Here is a 17704-nt window from a genome sequence, read left to right on the forward strand (position 1 = left end):
CCGAATGGCCTGAAACTGATACCAAATGATGCAGAAACCCGGATCTAGACACAAGAGAAACACAAATTAGAAATAAAACGAGAATAAATAAAATTAGTTAAATAATAATAATAATAATAAAAAGGATAGATTTGCCCTATGGAACCCTTGGTTAACTTGTAACCAAAAACGCCAATGATTGAGCGGCTCCCTACGAAACCCCTAGAAGAAGAACCTCTAGAAACACTGATGAACGGGAAATAAATTTGAATATTTGTAACTACGAAATACCCTCGAAAGTAACAAACTCCAAACTAAATAGCAAGAGAAGAATCACTCTACTCTCAAAAATTTGCCTCAACCAAAATTTGGAAGAAAACAAATACTCTCTTTTTTATTCCACCCCCCCAATGTGTAGAAAGCAAGCCTATTTTTAGGCAAAATACAAGAGTAATTGAACCCTAATAAAACTCTTTAAAATTATCTAAGAAAATAAATAAATAATAACCTAACCAATAAAATTACTTAACTCATAAGTGATGTGTCCCAACCAATGAGAATTAAGTAAATAATAATAATAATAAGATACATAAAAGATTAATCCACCAATTTATGGGCTTTCACTATTCCAAGATTGGTCCAGTGAATTGCATTCCCGTATTTGTCAATGTCACGAACATGATGAATTAAATTTGTAGCAATAAAGTCTTGGACAAAAGCATTCATTTTTTATTTTTAATTGTCGTGCCTTGCTTCGAGTGATTGGACTACTAGGAAAAACAACCCTTTGAGTGTCACCTCCTTGGCTTGTATCAGTAATGCCTCGTAACCCTAATCCGGTGATGGATACGGATTAGGGGTGTTACAGCATTGGTAAGTTCCTTAACTCCTCGACGTTGCAATTCTTGCTTCGTCCATGGTTTCAACCCATCCGTAAAGGAGAAAAATGCTTCATTCTCGCTCAAATCAGAAATCTAAAGCATGAGTTTACTGAACTCCCGCACATGCTCCCAACTGTGCCTCGTTGCGTAAGCTTCCATAACTTTGCTCGAGTTTCATCCTTGGCATACTCGGGGTAAAATTGTGCTTTGAACTCCTTTTGGAACTCCTCCCAAGTCCCAATCTCGGTCCCACCACATCTCACATCAGTGGACCTACGTCGCCACCATAACAAAGCAATGTCAGTAAAATACATAGCAACAGTATTTACCTTTGTGGCATCATTCTCGATGCTCATCGCACGGAAGTATTGCTCCATTGCCCAAAGAAAGTGTTCCACTTCACTTGCGGACCTTGCCCCTTTAAACGCTTTCGGTTTGGGCACATCCATTGCCTCCTGCTTCGGCTTTGAAGCCAACATTCCATTACCCACGACAGCCTTGAAAATCTTGAGCTCCCCCTTAAGCTCATTGATCTTTTCCTTCAAAGCTGTCACCATAGCCTCGAGAGCATCATCCTTCCCAACCAGCTTATTTTTCGAGGAACCGATAGTATCCCATACATATTCCCTGAGCAGCTCCTTCATGGACTGCAACCCATCAGTGATTCTATCATTGACTTCGTCGATCCTCTCCTTGACGTCCTCCATGGACTCCTCGAGAGTGACGACTTGACCCTTCAAAGCTGACAATAAATCCCTTGACCAACTCGTTTTTTTGGCCTTTCCATGGGTCTCCATTGGCTCACTCTGACTGACAACTTCTTTCGGCATCCCAACGGTGCCTTCGAACCAATAGCTCAGATACCACTTGTCACGGGGTTAGATCTTGTCTCGTGATCCGTGCAGCCTTAGGCGATCCGTTCATCTAAACTCGCCTAAGTCAGCCTTTACTCAAGTGAAGATTCCTTAAAAACTCCTCCAAGGCACCAATTTGTATAGCGGAAGTAAACTTATGCCAAAAGAGGCACAAAGAACAACAGAAAACCACAGAAAAGAACGCATACAAGGTGTTTGAGTAAATGCTCTCAGAATTCTATTACTCTTAAGAATTCAAGTACAATGAAATGATTTACAAGTGAAGGGGAGGCTCTCTATTTATAGTTGAGCTCCCTTAAAATCGACGGTCAAGATTTAATTACTTTGACGGACTAGATTAACCTATCCATTAATTTTAGGGATTTACAAGACTACATCATATCATATCAAATCTACAAGATATGATTCCCCTACTTACTAGAAATAGCCTAAGTTGCTATATCTTCATTATCGGGTCAACCTGGCTTCAATCTGACAGACTTTTCCAATAGTTTTTTGAATCGGGCCAGTTCTCGTGGGTTAAATGTTCCCCATTTAATCGATAGACCTCCATGGGGCGCATCTTCTGCCATGGTCACGGGCTTTACACTTTGGCCCGTAACACTAATATATCCACATTATGTGCATGCATATTTTCCTGAACCTAATTGAATGAACTATGCAATTGATTGTACAATTATTAATTCAATTGGATTAATCTATTTATGAATGTAATTTGTCTGCATTCTATCAACTCTCAAAATGTATATAGATTTGTGTACAATGCAAAATTGCAAATACGGATGGGTTTTTCTCTGCCCTGTTTTCCACTCAAATATTTGACTTCGCCTTGTGCTGAATTTTATTTAATATGTTTTCAATCACAGTTTTTTTTTGAAATAAGAGTTTATTTAATTTGAAATTTTACAAAATATTTTATACTATTTTTTATAAATTAAATAAAAAAAATATAAAATTAAATATATTTAGAATTTAGACATTAGAAATAACTTCCAGCAGTACAATAACACTCACCCCTAATCCAAATTGGGATCAAAGGCAAGATTTAAATTGTTCCTAGGAATGGGTTTTTGATTGCATTACATTTAAAACGATTATAAATTTAATATCAATTGAAACAGTAGGGGAGGAAAATGCGAAGCTTGATGAAATGATCCACCGATCATTCAAGCAATGCCATATAGAAACAGATTGTCCAATGCTGCTGATGGATAGTGAATGCAAAACTAAGCTGGCAAACACCATATCCTTTCTTGAAAAGCCAAAACAAAATAAGATGAACACAAAATGCCACCTCCAAGAAGGCAAACACCATTAATCACGAAGAACCTGAGATTAATTACCTTCACAAGTTGGTAATCGAATAAAGTTACACATTTCCACTGGAACTTAAACCCAGGAAACAAAGAATTGAGGGAAAATACATCAAATGTATGAAATGAAAGAAAATCCAGTTCTCAGAAAATTTTTCTATAAATCAATAATGTTGATTTGGATGGGCACTGATTCCAGATAAAAAGATCTTTGGGACCTTCTTTCCAGTTCTACTGGTTTATATCATCCGAGTAATATGAATTCTGGGGCTCATTGTTTATATTTCCTACATCTATGCAGCATATCTCACCTGTATGGTTGTTTCCAAAGCTTTCAGATTTATCCCATGGCGGTCCTTTTCGTTTCTGTTGTCTGAAGTACTTCCTACCCAAATCATATGAGGATTCTCTCGTTCTTTTCAATGTCTGTTGGATGTCAGTACCTGGAATGTCTGAATCTGGGTGGTTTCCACCAGCTGTGCTTGCAACGCTCTCATCAGGACAACTAGTGGAAGGTCGACGGCTCTCCTGTTGCCCTTCTTTTGAGTCGGCATTAATTCCAGTGGAGAGAGCAGCAGAAACTGGTCTAGTGTCTTTCTTATCGGGGGGACATGGAGGTAAAGGCGGAAACGGGTGGAAAGGAATGCCAGGGGCTATTGCCCAACTTTCTAGACTTTCACCTTCTGGTAATCTGGTCTGCTGGAAAATGGGCAGTGGGATTCCGTATGAAACAGGCAAACGTGAAATGAATCTCTTCTGTGGATGAGCAATAACCACATCAGGGCACTTCAACTGACCAACTTTAGGTGGAGGGAAACCTGTAGCAGTTGATGGAGCAGTAGACGACACCAAAGATGCATTGAGAGGAGATGAGAACCCTGGTGGAGCATCCTGCTGAAAGCGTTGGTTTCCATTCTCAATGTTAATAGCTTCACCTTTGGAAAAACTTTGGCATTTGTTATCCCCACTGTTCATCTTCTCTATCTGATCTGGTGTTGCTTGACCTAAAGCAGATAACAAGCTACATTCGAGTTTCTTTGGTGACTGAGAATCAATTTTCTCTGTATCCGCTGGCTGATCCCAGCGGCTTTTCCGCTTGCGAATTCTGGTACTGTTGGTTTGGGAAAGACAAACTGATAACGAGGAACCACCCTCTCGGGTGGAAGTATCTGATGAAGTTGATCCAACCACAGATTGCATGATGCAATTAATTGCTTCAGTAGATCGTATGGCCTGGTCACGCCAATGATTGTGAGATGCTGAAACCCTGTTACAGTCCAAACCCCTAAAAAACTCCATCCTGCCCTCATCCTTGTCCCTGTAGCCAAGCTTTCTAACAGGTTTTCGAATCCACTTATCTCGAAAATTTCGGGCTATTTGATGGACCTGTAAGACAGGTATAAACAATTAGATCCGAAATACATCCAAGGAAAGAAGACTAGTCCATAGATTACAGAAGCTATACTATTAAACAATAAAAGAGAATGTTTGTCGGTCAATACCTGTTTGTCATCATGCTCTGTGAATGACAGAATCGATTCCCTAAAGCTGTGCATGAGAAAGCATGGCTTTCATGTAAAGATACAGAAAAGACAGAAAAGCATGTTCAATCAAAACAAAACTCAGTTATATTCTCTAACCTCTCCCTTCCAGCACAGTAAGGACCTCCATTAATATGCTCCTGTGTAAGAATTCCCCTGCCTGCCAAATACTCTAAAACCTGCAGAAGTAAGTTGCAAGCTGTAGTCTTGTCATATTTTCCACAGAATTTTGTTATTTAATTTCAAGTTCGCATGACACTTTATCATCATAGCTTGAAACTTCTGGATTATCAAGCTTTTTGTATTGTCCAAAAAAGTGAGATATTCAGATAAACAAACCATCCTTACACGCACAAAAAAGCACATATATACTAAATGAATCTTATGCGAAATTTTCTGCCATGGTAGTGGCAGACTAGGCAAAAGGCATTCATATTGCTCTGTTTTTTTTTGTTTTTTTTTTCAAGTTTTCCTCCTACATAAAGGAACCTTACCCTTGGGATGCACTATTTACCGTGTCCTAAAAGAGCTGCTTAAGTAAATATCCTTATACTTCAAATGAAGGTGAAGATTATCCAAAAAAGACAATTATGCAAAAGAGGTGGAAAACTAAAAAGATGATCTGTCTGCACTATCACCGACTTAACCAGGCACAGCAGCAGATCATCATTTAATTTAGAATTACAGGTGAATCGTATGCTGCCAAACTGTGTTTTCTTTCAAAGCAAACTACTTAAGCATTGAGGCCATTTCATTCAGCAGTAAAATGCAAATACTACTGTTGAAAATAACCATTGAAGGAAAGCACTTAACCCATGATAATGAATGCTTTCCTCGATATTTTTTCCCTGAAAATAGGAAAAGGGGAGTACATCCTTTTTACTACCATTCAATTCAAATATTATGATGCACCTTAAATTCCAAGAAGCAATACTAGAAATGGCATGCATAGCATATTCGCAAATATCATTATATAATCACCACAAAATAACAATGCAACAACACAGTTTCCACACTGCACCTTTAGAAGCTTCCGAAGAATAGGGATCTTTTTAAAGTCCTTTCTGTATTTCTTCATTATGTTGTGTAGCATCTGCAAACCTGAAAACCAAAGCAACAGCCATTATTTGCAAGCCAACAGAGACGCAACTGCAGTGAAGTACCCATAATTGGATGATGTGCGGCAAAAGTTAGGAAAGAATACCATTCTTGTTAATTATATCGGTCAGCACATGTCCGGATTTTGTTTTTAAAAGTGCATCAAGAATCATTGAAAGCTCTCGATTGCTGCACAAGGAGAAAGCCAGAATCAGAGACTGGAAACTTACATAATGTGCACAAAGTATAATGTTATTAAGGTATCTAAAATAAGAGAAACTAAATTGACCTTTGAATTGCTTCACCACCGCCACTATCACCGGAAGTAGCTGTGAGAAGCAGAAGCTTCAAGTAGCCTTTAGAAGCATCCTGTCACAAATGAAAATGTACAATGAAATTATCAGGTATAAAATTCAGAAATAAAGAAGCATGATGCAATACAAGAAAATCCACATAATTTCCTCATTAAAATAAGTATCATCTTAGTATGACTAGAAGAGATGCCAAAGCAGAGAGCAAGCTAGTAAAAATGATGAAAAGAAAAAAGAAAAAAAAATGCTAATTTAAAAACTTCACCACTAACCTTTCGTTTTGTTATTCCCCCCTCAGAATCCAGCAACTCATTAAGTTTCTCCTCCACTGCAAGCATCCAATTGTATGTATCAGTAAAATGAAAATTTACAAACATCTCATTCTAAAGATAAGAGGTTTCTTAACCTGCTTCAAAACGGCAAGTACTAGAGTTTTCCGAGAATTTTCTGGGCTTGACAGTTGACACTTGAAATTTGTTGGATGTTGTCTGAACCTTATTTCCACTCAGAGAATTACTACTAATCTTCCCCTTCTTAATAGAACTGGATGAACGAGAAGTCTTCATCAGGGGGCGTGATTTTGCAGAAACCTGTTTGTCTTCTGCAGCATCAGACTTTGACTTCTTATTAGCATCAATAACATCGGAAGATAATCTATTATCTGACATATCTTGAGAAGCATCTAATTTCTGAATGGAACATGAGGTTTTGTTCATAGCCTTCTGTTCCTCGGTACCATCTGGCTGAACAGATTCACTGGCAATTGTCACAGGCGAAGCTTCTTCTGGCTGAATGGCTAATTGAAAATTTCCCTTCAAATCTTCAGTTTCAACTGTGTTCAATTCTGATGTGGCAGAAGCAGAACGGTTCACAGAGTCCTCAGCTTCTGGCATATTCTCAGGCTTCAGTACACCATCAGTTATTACACTCTCCACAGATTGCATTGCTGCACCATCAGAGGAACCTGATCTAGATATAACATCTTTAAAACCAGTCCAGGTTTCACCATCTTCAAGCATCATCGGTTCAGGAGATTCTTCATCTGAATCATCATGAACAATGACTTCAGCACTAAGTGGATCACCACCTATATAACCCCGACAATGAGGTGAACCACAGTGACATTTTTTTGCAGCAGCTCCAAATACCCTCACATAGTTGTAGTCAAATGTAACCTCTTCACCCTAACAAATATACCAAGCTCGTCACACATATATACGAAGATGACTTCTCATGCAACTGAAGACAAGACACAGACATACACACACACACACACGTGTATATATGTGTGTGTATCTGTGAAATGGCATAACAATTTCTTCAAGTTCAGTCCATGTACCCTATACCCTCCAAAAATTCTCTGCCTAAACATCAGATTCTGCTTGCTCCAGTTTAGCCTTAAGCTATTATCTTGACTATTGAGGTTTTCCCCTCTGTTTTTGGTTTATTTAAATCTTCAGCAGAAAGGACAGCAACTGCATTAAATTTTCTGACATTGGGGATTCATGAATCATGCGTGGCTACTATGAAGTTTACTGATCAACTTAATGTTTCTCAACTCGCTAATTAAGTATTTTGTCTTGTTATGAGGAAGTGCCTCTAGAATAGGCATTTTATCATTAATCTTTGTATTCTGCCAGCCACTCAACATGGTAGCAGGAATTAGTCATTAGCCTCAATAAAAGGCTAACCAGCTAATATATGGTAGAAATCTACTAACAGGGCTTGTCGGGAACTTAGGAGTCACGCTGAACAAACTAAATTCTTGGGGTTTATGTTTGGAAAAAGAAAAAATTTCAAACTTTTAAGACTTGAGAACTTGGACTAGGAGCTCAAAATCTCAACTATCTCAACTTAAAGGAATTCGGTAGATCAGTTATGTGAAATTCAAGTTGTATGTATGAGCCAAACCAGAAAAAAGAAAAGTAAATGCAAGATCCCATATTATGCTTGGCATCAATAACATGCTCTGCAAACTTACCTTTTTTATATCTCTCAATGCAAACAGTCCAATACAAATTTCACCATTCACCATCCACTGCTCATGAGAAAGATAAAGACAACGGAAACAAGGTTAGCCATATTTATATTCAGGAAACATGAACAAGGAAAACATCAAAATATGATTGACCAAACGATATACAGAGACAAGCCCCAAAGACATAGAAAGGTACAGAGGTCACCAAGGGAGAAAAGCAAAACAAGAAGCTAATTTTATTACACCCTTATAATCTAAGTTTGACTTAACATATTGATATATTATTAATATAAAAAAATAGTTTAAAGCCATGGTCAGTTCACGAACAAAACCTAAAAAGGCAAAGATGACTGTGATAATAGTAGATTTGGCAAATCAAATTCCAAAAGAAAAGTTCGTAACAGAAATCCCCAAAATAAATTTATCAATCTAGCTTTTAATAGGTTCCATATAGTGGAGATATCCTTGCATTATAAAAGGAGGTGGGCATCACCTTTTCAGTACGACAATTGGGATCACAGCTATGGTTAATGAAGCGCCCCAGATTTCCCTTTACATATGCATCTATTACCTGGAAGAAGGGAAAACTATCCTTGAGACCAAACCATCAAAGTAATAAATTGACCAAAAAAATATACAACATACTGGATTTTATTGATAAACAAAATAAACTAAGAAAACTAAGGAAAATATCATTCAGGACAAATGGATAATTACAATTATGAGCAAACATGGGGCTGCAATGGCATATAAAGCATGAATTTTAAAGGCAAAGCTAAAGCTGCAAGGAAGCATCCTCTGTTTCTCGAGAGTACTTTCAGTGATAAAAGGGTTTATCATGAAGAATAAATAAAAGCTACTTTTTAAATAAGTGCACAAAACTATGTTTCCAGCTATGTACGCATACATGTACTAAGCGTTTAATAATTAAATTAACAATACCAAATACAGACAGGAGATGGTTAAACTTTCTTCACTTGCTACTGCCTTCTTACTACCAGTGTTGTATGCTAGTTGATGGTCATATTATGTTTGTAAAATATGAATGGAAAAGGATATCATCCAAACCTCACTGCCATTCAATGTCATGAAATAGAAATGCCTCTGACCCCTAGAAGCATACTCCTTTTGCCGAGCCTCATAAGCTTGCATATCAAGCACCTGATGAACCAAATAATTCAAATGCCACCCATAATTATACATATATATAGTGACTACAAAAGTAGAGTCAGCATAATATACATCCCCACTATACTCCAAGTGCCTGGACAATCAGAATTATTTCATGCATGAATTATGGATCAGACAACAACAGGCCTTCAACAATTATGTCTTTCTTTCTTGTACAACAAAAAGTGTAGCTTTTGAATACATAAAAAATAAGAGAAAGTTTCAGTTGAGTAAGACAGGAATTGGTTAACTTGCTATCAGATTTGGAAAATGGCTTGCACAAAAAACCAACAGTCAACATGATATCATATGACACAATAATTGAGAGATCATAATAATAACTAGATACACCGAACTTTGTCCTTCCTCTAGGATATGAATCCTTAATTCCCATTGAAGAAAGTTGAAAAGAAACAGACTTTACTGCACTTTACTGCTTCAGACAGTGCATAGATTATATAAACTAGATAATGAAGCTCACCCATGACACAGCAGAACAATGCCTTAAGCATGCTTACTCAGCAAATCCATTTGACAATACATTAGGTGCTTTTACCTAAAAGTCTATTAAGGGGTGGAAGCCTCAACTACAGTGTTCATTATGGCTGTGGTTTACATAAAGGTAACATCTACTTAAACAATTACAAAAATGAAATATAAAAAAAGCCATAACTTGAATTTGACTATAAGTTCAACAAGTCTGTCAAGATCAACAAGCATAAAAGTACTATAAAACAAATCATGTGTTTACCTCTCCAACGTATTCAATAAGGAAATGACCAGCAGATATATTCTCTAGCATCCTCAGCCCAAAACCTTTCTTACCAAATCTGTCCCACTTCATCATCGCATATTTGTGATTCTGGAACTGCAAAATAGAGGTTTGGAAGAAAATAATACTCTTAAAAAGAAGTCTTCTTAGAAGTTAGAAACAAAGACAACCAAATATATACTGCAAAAAGATTGTATATTGTCATCTACTAAAAACAGTGAAGAACCTGTTGATTTGAACAGAGGTCCCCGCAAGGACAAGTGCCTTGAACACATTCAATATTCAACATCCGATTTAGGCATTCATCCCCACAACCAAGCTTACCGTCCGGAGGTCGTTTGCACTGGCAAACCATTATCTGCTTAAAATTTAACAGAAATGTTAATTACAGAAAAAGAAACACAAGAGCAAACAATATAACCACAAAAGTATCAATCTGACAATGAAAGAATGGAATCAGAGAGAAAAAGTTAAGTTGTTCTTTTCTCCAATTCAGTTAAAGTTTATATTATATGCCAATATTTGTGATGCACTGAAAGAAAATTAAAGCAAGGAAAGAGAGGAGTTAGAGAGCTTAACTTATAAAGTTATTTATCCAAGACATGGGATCAAATTCTACCACCAAGGCCTTACTTGGGGAGATCAAGTAATTCAAAAAATCTAACCTTAGTAGTGTAGCCTAGACCTAGAGCCCTAGACATTAAACAAGAATAAGTGAAGAAGGTGATGAAGTAGTTAAAACATAGGAAATACTTCCTGCCACAAACCCCTCCCCTCCCCTTAAAGTAAGAAGCAATAGAGGATCCCATCCATTAGTTCTTATGCTGACATAGTGAGCTCATGTGATACATTAATGTAGTTTCAAAAAATAAAAACTACATCATATTATCACATGAATCACTATGTCAGCATAAAATCTATAGGAAGGAAAAGGTGGAAATAAATAAGAATCAAAAGACCTAAAAAGATTAATAAGCTTCCCCTCCAAGATAAAGTCATACTGCCTTTGATAATCAAGCAAGATGCATTTTTTATATTATCTCCCTGTTTGTAGCATTTACTTTGAACCATGACTAACAGATCCTCTAACTGATGTTGGTTAATAATCTTCAGAAGCACCATCCATATGTTAGAACTTAAGACTGAAATGTTGCATCTTACAGTAATACCTATATTTTCACATTGAGTTAATAGAGGAAGCCCCTCCGATCATTATTAGCATCACAACAAAATGGAATGAGTATACTGACAAGATGAAAAATCCAACTGCAGACTCAGTAGTATGTAAATATATAACGGAATCAAATTAGGCTCAGAGTTGGACCTCATCAATGGTTTGAGTTTTCCGGCCACGGTGCAAAAATTGGTTACTATCAATACGCCAAAAATGTGAAGGTGGCGACACTGCAATAAATTGGAAAGTGAGTAAGAAAGGATGATCAAAAAGGAAAATAATTATTATACTAAAACGGCGTCTATCTACAATTCATTCATGCAGTTTGGCTATCAATAGAAAACATTATACCTGTCATACGTTTAGTTTCAAATCCCTTTTCCAATTCCTTATAATTGAAACCATCACAACCATCTTCCTCAGCATCAGATATCCCCAACTCAGCATTAATATCTGCATTGGACTTCTCTTGTGGGATTGAACAATCAGCAAATGCTTTATCCACGTTGTCCCCACAGACCCTTCCAAGTAAATGACAAAATAGAAATATTCTAAGACATCAGACTGCTTCACTCAGTGCAACAAGACAAAAGTCACCAATGTCTTAAGTCAAAAACTTGAGGAAAGTAAAGAGATTACGTTTTGTATGTATCTAAGCTTATGAAAAGATACAAAATGAGAACACACTTGAAATGGAGAACATATTATGCAACACAAGCTCAATCAGAAGATAAAACATTCAATCAGATAGTAAGATGCCATGGTCTATGAAGACTGCGATCATTAGAAGAACAATTAAGTTTCCACAAGTTGATAACGTATCACCTCAGGCTCAAGAGAAACACAACAAACAATTAGCAATAGAGGTCAGTAAGTCTTGCACACCTCTCCTGAAGGCTAAGGAATCCTGAAATCATAAAGAAGACTTCCATGGATAAAAAGTGGACTTAACAGAGATAGGATAAACAGCATCCCTCTCATACAGATTCCACCATTAAAATCTTAAAAGGAAGTCAAAAATCCAGTGAGACGCAATTTCTTCCCAATAAAGTGGCTCAAAGTAAAATATGAATTGAATAGAGACCAGATCTCGAAACCATGCACAGTAACTGTTCATATATTTCCTTTTACTTTAAAAATAATAATAATGCATCAGCCATAGATGTTAAAACCATCCTGATTTAGCTCAATTAAAATGCGACTTTTCTTCTTTTGTCTTACATATAAGCAGTAACATGCAACAATTAGAATCTTCTGTGAAAGAAATTAAGGTGGTCAGGCAATTTCCATAGATTCACTACTGTGGAAGCAACACAGCCCCCAAAATCTATTCAGAACCCGGATGGAAGCGACATTCAAGTCCAAATTGCATAGATATCATCATACCAGAATCAGGCTGAGAAAAGCATAAATTAACTGACTATTCAAGCAATCCTTCCTAAATCAAATTTGTGATGTGTTTGGACAAGTGGTTGACTGTTCTCAAACATTTAAGAGCTAACAAAACAAACATGGAACCACCAGCATTTGATAAAAATTTTAACATAAATTGCATTCTAAGATAATAAAGAGGTGTATGAAATGATAGATACCAATGGTACGCCTCATCAATTGACTTTACAAGTGAAACTGGTATTCGCCGCCATTTATGACAATCATCACAACGCACCCAAGCATTATCAGGCTGTGTATGCTGCTCCATGACACCATCTGGTACCAAGTCAACATTAACCATGTTTGCAGATTCAATACTGTTTCCGGTATTTAAGTGCTCATTATCATCTGAAATCTGATTTCCTGCAGCACCAACTATTGCAAAAATAGTTAAAACAGTCTCCAACTTCTATTCCGAATCAATTTATCCCAATGGAAAGGAAGAAGAATGACAACTGATATGTGAAAATTGTTAGAGACTAATTATGACAATAAGATGAGAAGAACAGGGGAGGAGGGAAGAAATAGTTACACAAATCCTTAAAGTTCCAGTACCTGTTACTGGGCTCTTTCCTCCTCTGGCTACAATCTCCTCATCAGAGCATTTCTCCTTTACTTTGCTCTTACTTACTGACTTCGACTCATCTCCCCTCCGCTTAGAACCTTTTGCTTTCCTGCTCTTGACAGAATGAGAGACTCTGGATTTTCCCTTGCTTGCTCCCTGAGATCTTGAACTTTTGGAAAGTTGATTACACTTACTATTAGAGGAAGAGAAATGCTTAGTGTTCTTTGTATCTGGAACATCAGGACTGCAACAATCTTTAATATCCATACTATTTTCCATTTCTGTTGCCTCTTTGGGGACTCCAATCCAATTCTCTCTTGAAGAATTTGCAGCAGAGGATGAAGTAAGAGCCTCGATGGAGACAAGTCCATTACCTGTTGTTTTTTCTCTGCTTCGGCGACTCTTAGATGATTTAGCTTTCCTAGTGCTGGCTGCACCAGGAGATCTATGATTATCCTTCTTTCCCCTCTTGCTACCTTTGCTAGTCCTAGCACCTCTAGGAGAAGCTAAAGCCCCAGAAGTATTCAAAACAGTATCAAGCGACTCTTCTTGGTGTATTAACCCAATTTGTGCATCAGGAATTGTATTGATTACTTCTGAATCTGGTGAAGTTCCAGGGTCCATACACTTGTTCTCTATTGCTTCTTGAGATGCTTCAGCAACTGCATCAGACTGACTTATAAGGGAACTATCTGTAGCATCTTCAGACAACCTCTCAAGATTTTCAGAACACCTGACAGCCTTATTTGCTAGTTTTACTTCTGTAAGAAAAACATCAGAGCATGTTTTCACCATTTCTTGATCCTCCTTGGACTGAAACCGCATTTCACTACCCAGTTCTACTTTATCTTCAACAATATTTGCTACTGTAGGATATTGTAAATTGGTTTCCTTCCCATAATTACTAAAAGAAGTACCAATAAGAACTGATGGATCAACCACTTCTGCAACCAAAGTATTCACATTACTTGGAGCAACTTCCTTGCCCACTTTAATCTTCAGACGCAGGCAACTGGTTAAAGTGCTACTTAGCCCACTTGATTCTTTTCTGTTTTGACCAGCTCGGTTTTTGCTTCGTTTCCCACTTCCTCGTCCACCCCTAGCTTTAGAAGGTTTTCGATTCTGCACTTCATTACATGAAGGATCAGGACATGGCTCAATAAATTTGGCAATGTTACTGAACAATCCCCAAATGGAAGAACGAGCTGGTTTTGATGAACAGCTTCTCTTCCTTCTTGTAGCTTTGAAAAGGAATTCCATACTTTCGTGTGGGTGACGCAGCTTTGTGCTACTGCAGTTTCTAGCACCCCTTTTGGCAGGAGTCTTTCGGCTTGATTTACCTTTCTGTCTGCCCTTTCGAGAAGAGGAAGATGTGGTTGGACAATTTTTAGTTTCTAAAACACAATCAGCCTTGATGATATCCTTCCCTTCATTTTCTCTTTGTCCAGAACAGTCAATTGAACTGCTAGAACTAATTGCAGCACATGCATCCTTTGCCAAAAGATCTTGTGGATCCAACCGACCAGACAAGCCATTGTCAACAACATCAACAGGCTGACATGACAAAGAAGTTGATTTATCACAAAGACAGTTTGCACCTTGCTCAAAAGAATCCCTGTTCGAGTTGCAGGCCTTTCCTTTGGCATTTATTATTATTTCACTGGAAGTCTCAGCCTTTGTATATGCAAGAAAATCAGTCCTCCCCTCGGAAACCTCTGCAACACCATCTCCTGACGAATCACTAATATCATTACCAACAGTTTGTGCATTCTTCTGTGTGTCAAATAATCTCCTTGAAGCTAGCAACTCAATGCATAAATCATCAGTACTTTTAGTTTCCACAGGTTTAGGAAATCTTTCCAATGAGAGACCACTGCTACTGAGATCATCTTTCTGGCTATGCCCATCACAACTACCCACTGAATCACCTGTTTGTTGTAAGTTGGAAATTGTCTCAACACAACATGAAGTAGATATCTTGCCGCATGTATCAGATTCTATCATGGGTGAAGCACCACTTTCCCCATCTAGAGAAGGACCCACGATAGTGTTACTATCCTTCAGGTCATTTTGTCGGGGACAATCACTCCTGCAATCACCAATGCCTATTGATGTTGAAGCCAAGTGACTACCCTGAATAGATGACATTTGGTTGCAAATATTAGCCTCAACCTCAGTTAATACCTCTCGTTTTTCTTCCATAGCTACTTCCGAAGAGGAACAATAGGTACTCATACCATCCTTACTCTTGTGTTCACCAGTTGCATCTATTAACTCAAAGGGCCCTTTAAAGTTCTCTGAAAGCAATATTTGGTTCAGAACATCAGTCCCTTTCCTCTCTACTGCATCACTTTTCTCTTCAAACTTCATTTCCCCATATTCCAAAATCCTTTGAAGAATGGAACCATTGACCCTCTCATCGTCATCCTGCTTATCCAGTTTAACGGAACTTTTAGGTGAAGTAGACATTGTGTTCAGTTCTATTGGCATTTCCCCATCCTGTGAAACATCATTTTCTGAGTCGAGATGATCATCTATACCCATATTCCCAGTCAAACAAATCCTACCTTGGTTATTGCCCATACATTCTTTTAACATCAAACCAACCACATTTTCATTGTCACCCTTCATCTGATCTTCACAGTTAGTAGAAATCTCTATGCCACCGCTCAAAGCAGCAGTGTTTTTGTCCTGAGACAAGCCTAGTGATCCTTTAGCAGCATTTGTACCATCCTCTCCAGAAGGTCCACTTTTTTCCAGGCACACATCAGTTACTGAATCATGAATGTCAACATCATCCTGATTTTCATTCAAACCAACCCCATGATCACTGATCCTATCACCCTTCAGTTCATTCAAACCAGAATCTACATTTTTACACTGAATTTCATTTGAATAACCTGTATTATCAACATAACCCATCAATTCCTCTGGCCCAGAGCAATCTGGATTTTCACCTTGATTATCATTTAAACAAACCATAGCATCACCACATATATCAACAATCAATTCCTTCGAGCCAGCACCATCTACATTCTCACCCTGATTTCCAATGGAGCAAACTGTACTATCACGATATGTATCACTCCTCAAGTCAAGTGGAAAAGAACCATCCTCTTTTTCACCTTGATTTTCAATTGAGTATACTATACAATCCCTGCACCTATCATCCATCAATTCCTTTGAATCAGAATCATTCATACTTTCACCCTGATCTTTCAAACAAACCACAGTATCATCATTCGCATTGCCCATCAATTCCTTCAAGCCAGAATCACCCATAAGGTCACCCTGATTATTTTCCAAACAAACCACACTATCACCGCACATATCACCCACCAATGCTTTTGAACAAGAAGCATCAGCAATTTCACCCCCATTTTTCTTCAAACAAACTGAGTTTTCACAACATTCACCACCCATCAAGCCCTTCGTACCAGAACCAACAATTTGGGCCTCACCCTTTATTCCAACTTTGCAATCAATATCCCCAGACCTTTTGCAAGCACTGTTTTCATCTTCACCCGGTTCACTAGCATAGTCCCCATTAGAATCAATCACAACGCAAGCCCGTTGCTCAGAGACAAGTTTCCCCATTGACTCAGAGCACAAATGTTGCTCGGCAGCAGCAGAAGCAACTTCACGCGAAGGTTCGTTAACAAAAGTCATATTCCCACACGAACCCATCTCAGTTGTTTCCAAACAAATTATCAACAATGCTGCAAACTCATTACTCCAAACCTACATAAGAAGTGAAAAAAAAGGAAAAAAAAAGTTTGACCCAATAATCAAAATCAAGCACATCCCCCTTCACCAATACAATGCAACCTCAAATTCACCGCCAACGAATCCCTAGCTCCCTTTTAATCATATCGTTCCCAATAAAACCTTAATAAAAAAATAACAACTAAAAACATTACCTTATCAAAGCTCTCTCTGGGAAGAACCTCGGAGAAAACCCTAGAATCCCTTTCTCTGCACAATCGAAAAACCCATCATCTCAGAATCTAAACACTAATGCATATATCCCAAAAAAATAATAATAATAAAAGGATAATGCATTGAAATAATTAACCACGAAGAAAAAATTAAATTCAACAAAAAAAGTAAAAAGAGAAAAAATACTTTGTTAGAGAGAAGAGGAACGAGGCCGTTGAAGAAGGAAGAAAAAGGTCGTTTTTATATCTTTTTATTTTTATTAAAAAAAGAATATTTTTTTTATAAACCTGTTTGGGAGAAAGGAATATGAGAGAGAAAAATTGAGAAGGAAAAAAAAAGGGAAAAAAAGAAAGAAGGAAAGGAAGATGAGATATTAAAATATCAATTTTGACCTTTCCTTCTTTAATTTGTAAGCCGAGTTTGATTAGGACACCGATACTTTATGCTCTCCCATTTGACACGTGTATTTCTCATGGGTGTTGTTGCCATTTCCTATTACAATTTTGTTTTTTTAAAATTTTTTTTCTGATTATATATCTGTTTTTGATGGAAAATGTGTTCAGACGATTTTTTTTTTCTTTTTGGGTGTGAATAAGAATATTAATAAAGTTTGGTGATCAAAGTACAAATTTGACATTTTATTTACTACTTGTAGTATTTTATTTTAGATTAAA

At 37.4% G+C, this 17704-nt stretch overlaps 1 protein-coding gene across 1 annotated transcript; it reads right to left on the bottom strand.

The window, feature by feature from the left end:
* Positions 1-3049: 3049 nt before the first annotated feature.
* Positions 3050-17389, bottom strand: LOC105797145 (histone-lysine N-methyltransferase ASHH2). Its single transcript, XM_012627078.2, has 19 exons — positions 17217-17389; positions 17012-17066; positions 13082-16832; positions 12685-12889; positions 11444-11613; positions 11243-11322; positions 10145-10276; positions 9898-10014; positions 9045-9137; positions 8470-8547; positions 7980-8036; positions 6405-7182; positions 6271-6326; positions 5977-6056; positions 5794-5876; positions 5611-5690; positions 4689-4768; positions 4551-4596; positions 3050-4434 (listed from the first exon to the last, which is right to left on the bottom strand). The coding sequence occupies exons 3-19, from the start codon at positions 16776-16778 to the stop codon at positions 3280-3282; spliced, it is 6987 nt and encodes a 2328-aa protein (XP_012482532.2). The 5' UTR covers positions 16779-16832; positions 17012-17066; positions 17217-17389; the 3' UTR covers positions 3050-3279.
* Positions 17390-17704: the final 315 nt, after the last annotated feature.

This window comes from Gossypium raimondii, chromosome 3 (genome assembly GCF_025698545.1).
Source record: "Gossypium raimondii isolate GPD5lz chromosome 3, ASM2569854v1, whole genome shotgun sequence".
NCBI lineage: Eukaryota > Viridiplantae > Streptophyta > Magnoliopsida > Malvales > Malvaceae > Gossypium > Gossypium raimondii.

Excerpts from the sequence above, each read along its gene's own strand:
- LOC105797145 (XM_012627078.2), bottom strand. The coding sequence starts at position 16,778 with ATGGGTTCGTGTGGGAATATGACTTTTGTTAACGAACCTTCGCGTGAA. Across the intron at positions 9,138-9,897 it reads TTATTGAATACGTTGGAGAG|GTGCTTGATATGCAAGCTTA; the intron begins GTAAACACATGA and ends TTGGTTCATCAG. Across the intron at positions 7,183-7,979 it reads CATTGAGAGATATAAAAAAG|GGTGAAGAGGTTACATTTGA; the intron begins GTAAGTTTGCAG and ends TATATTTGTTAG.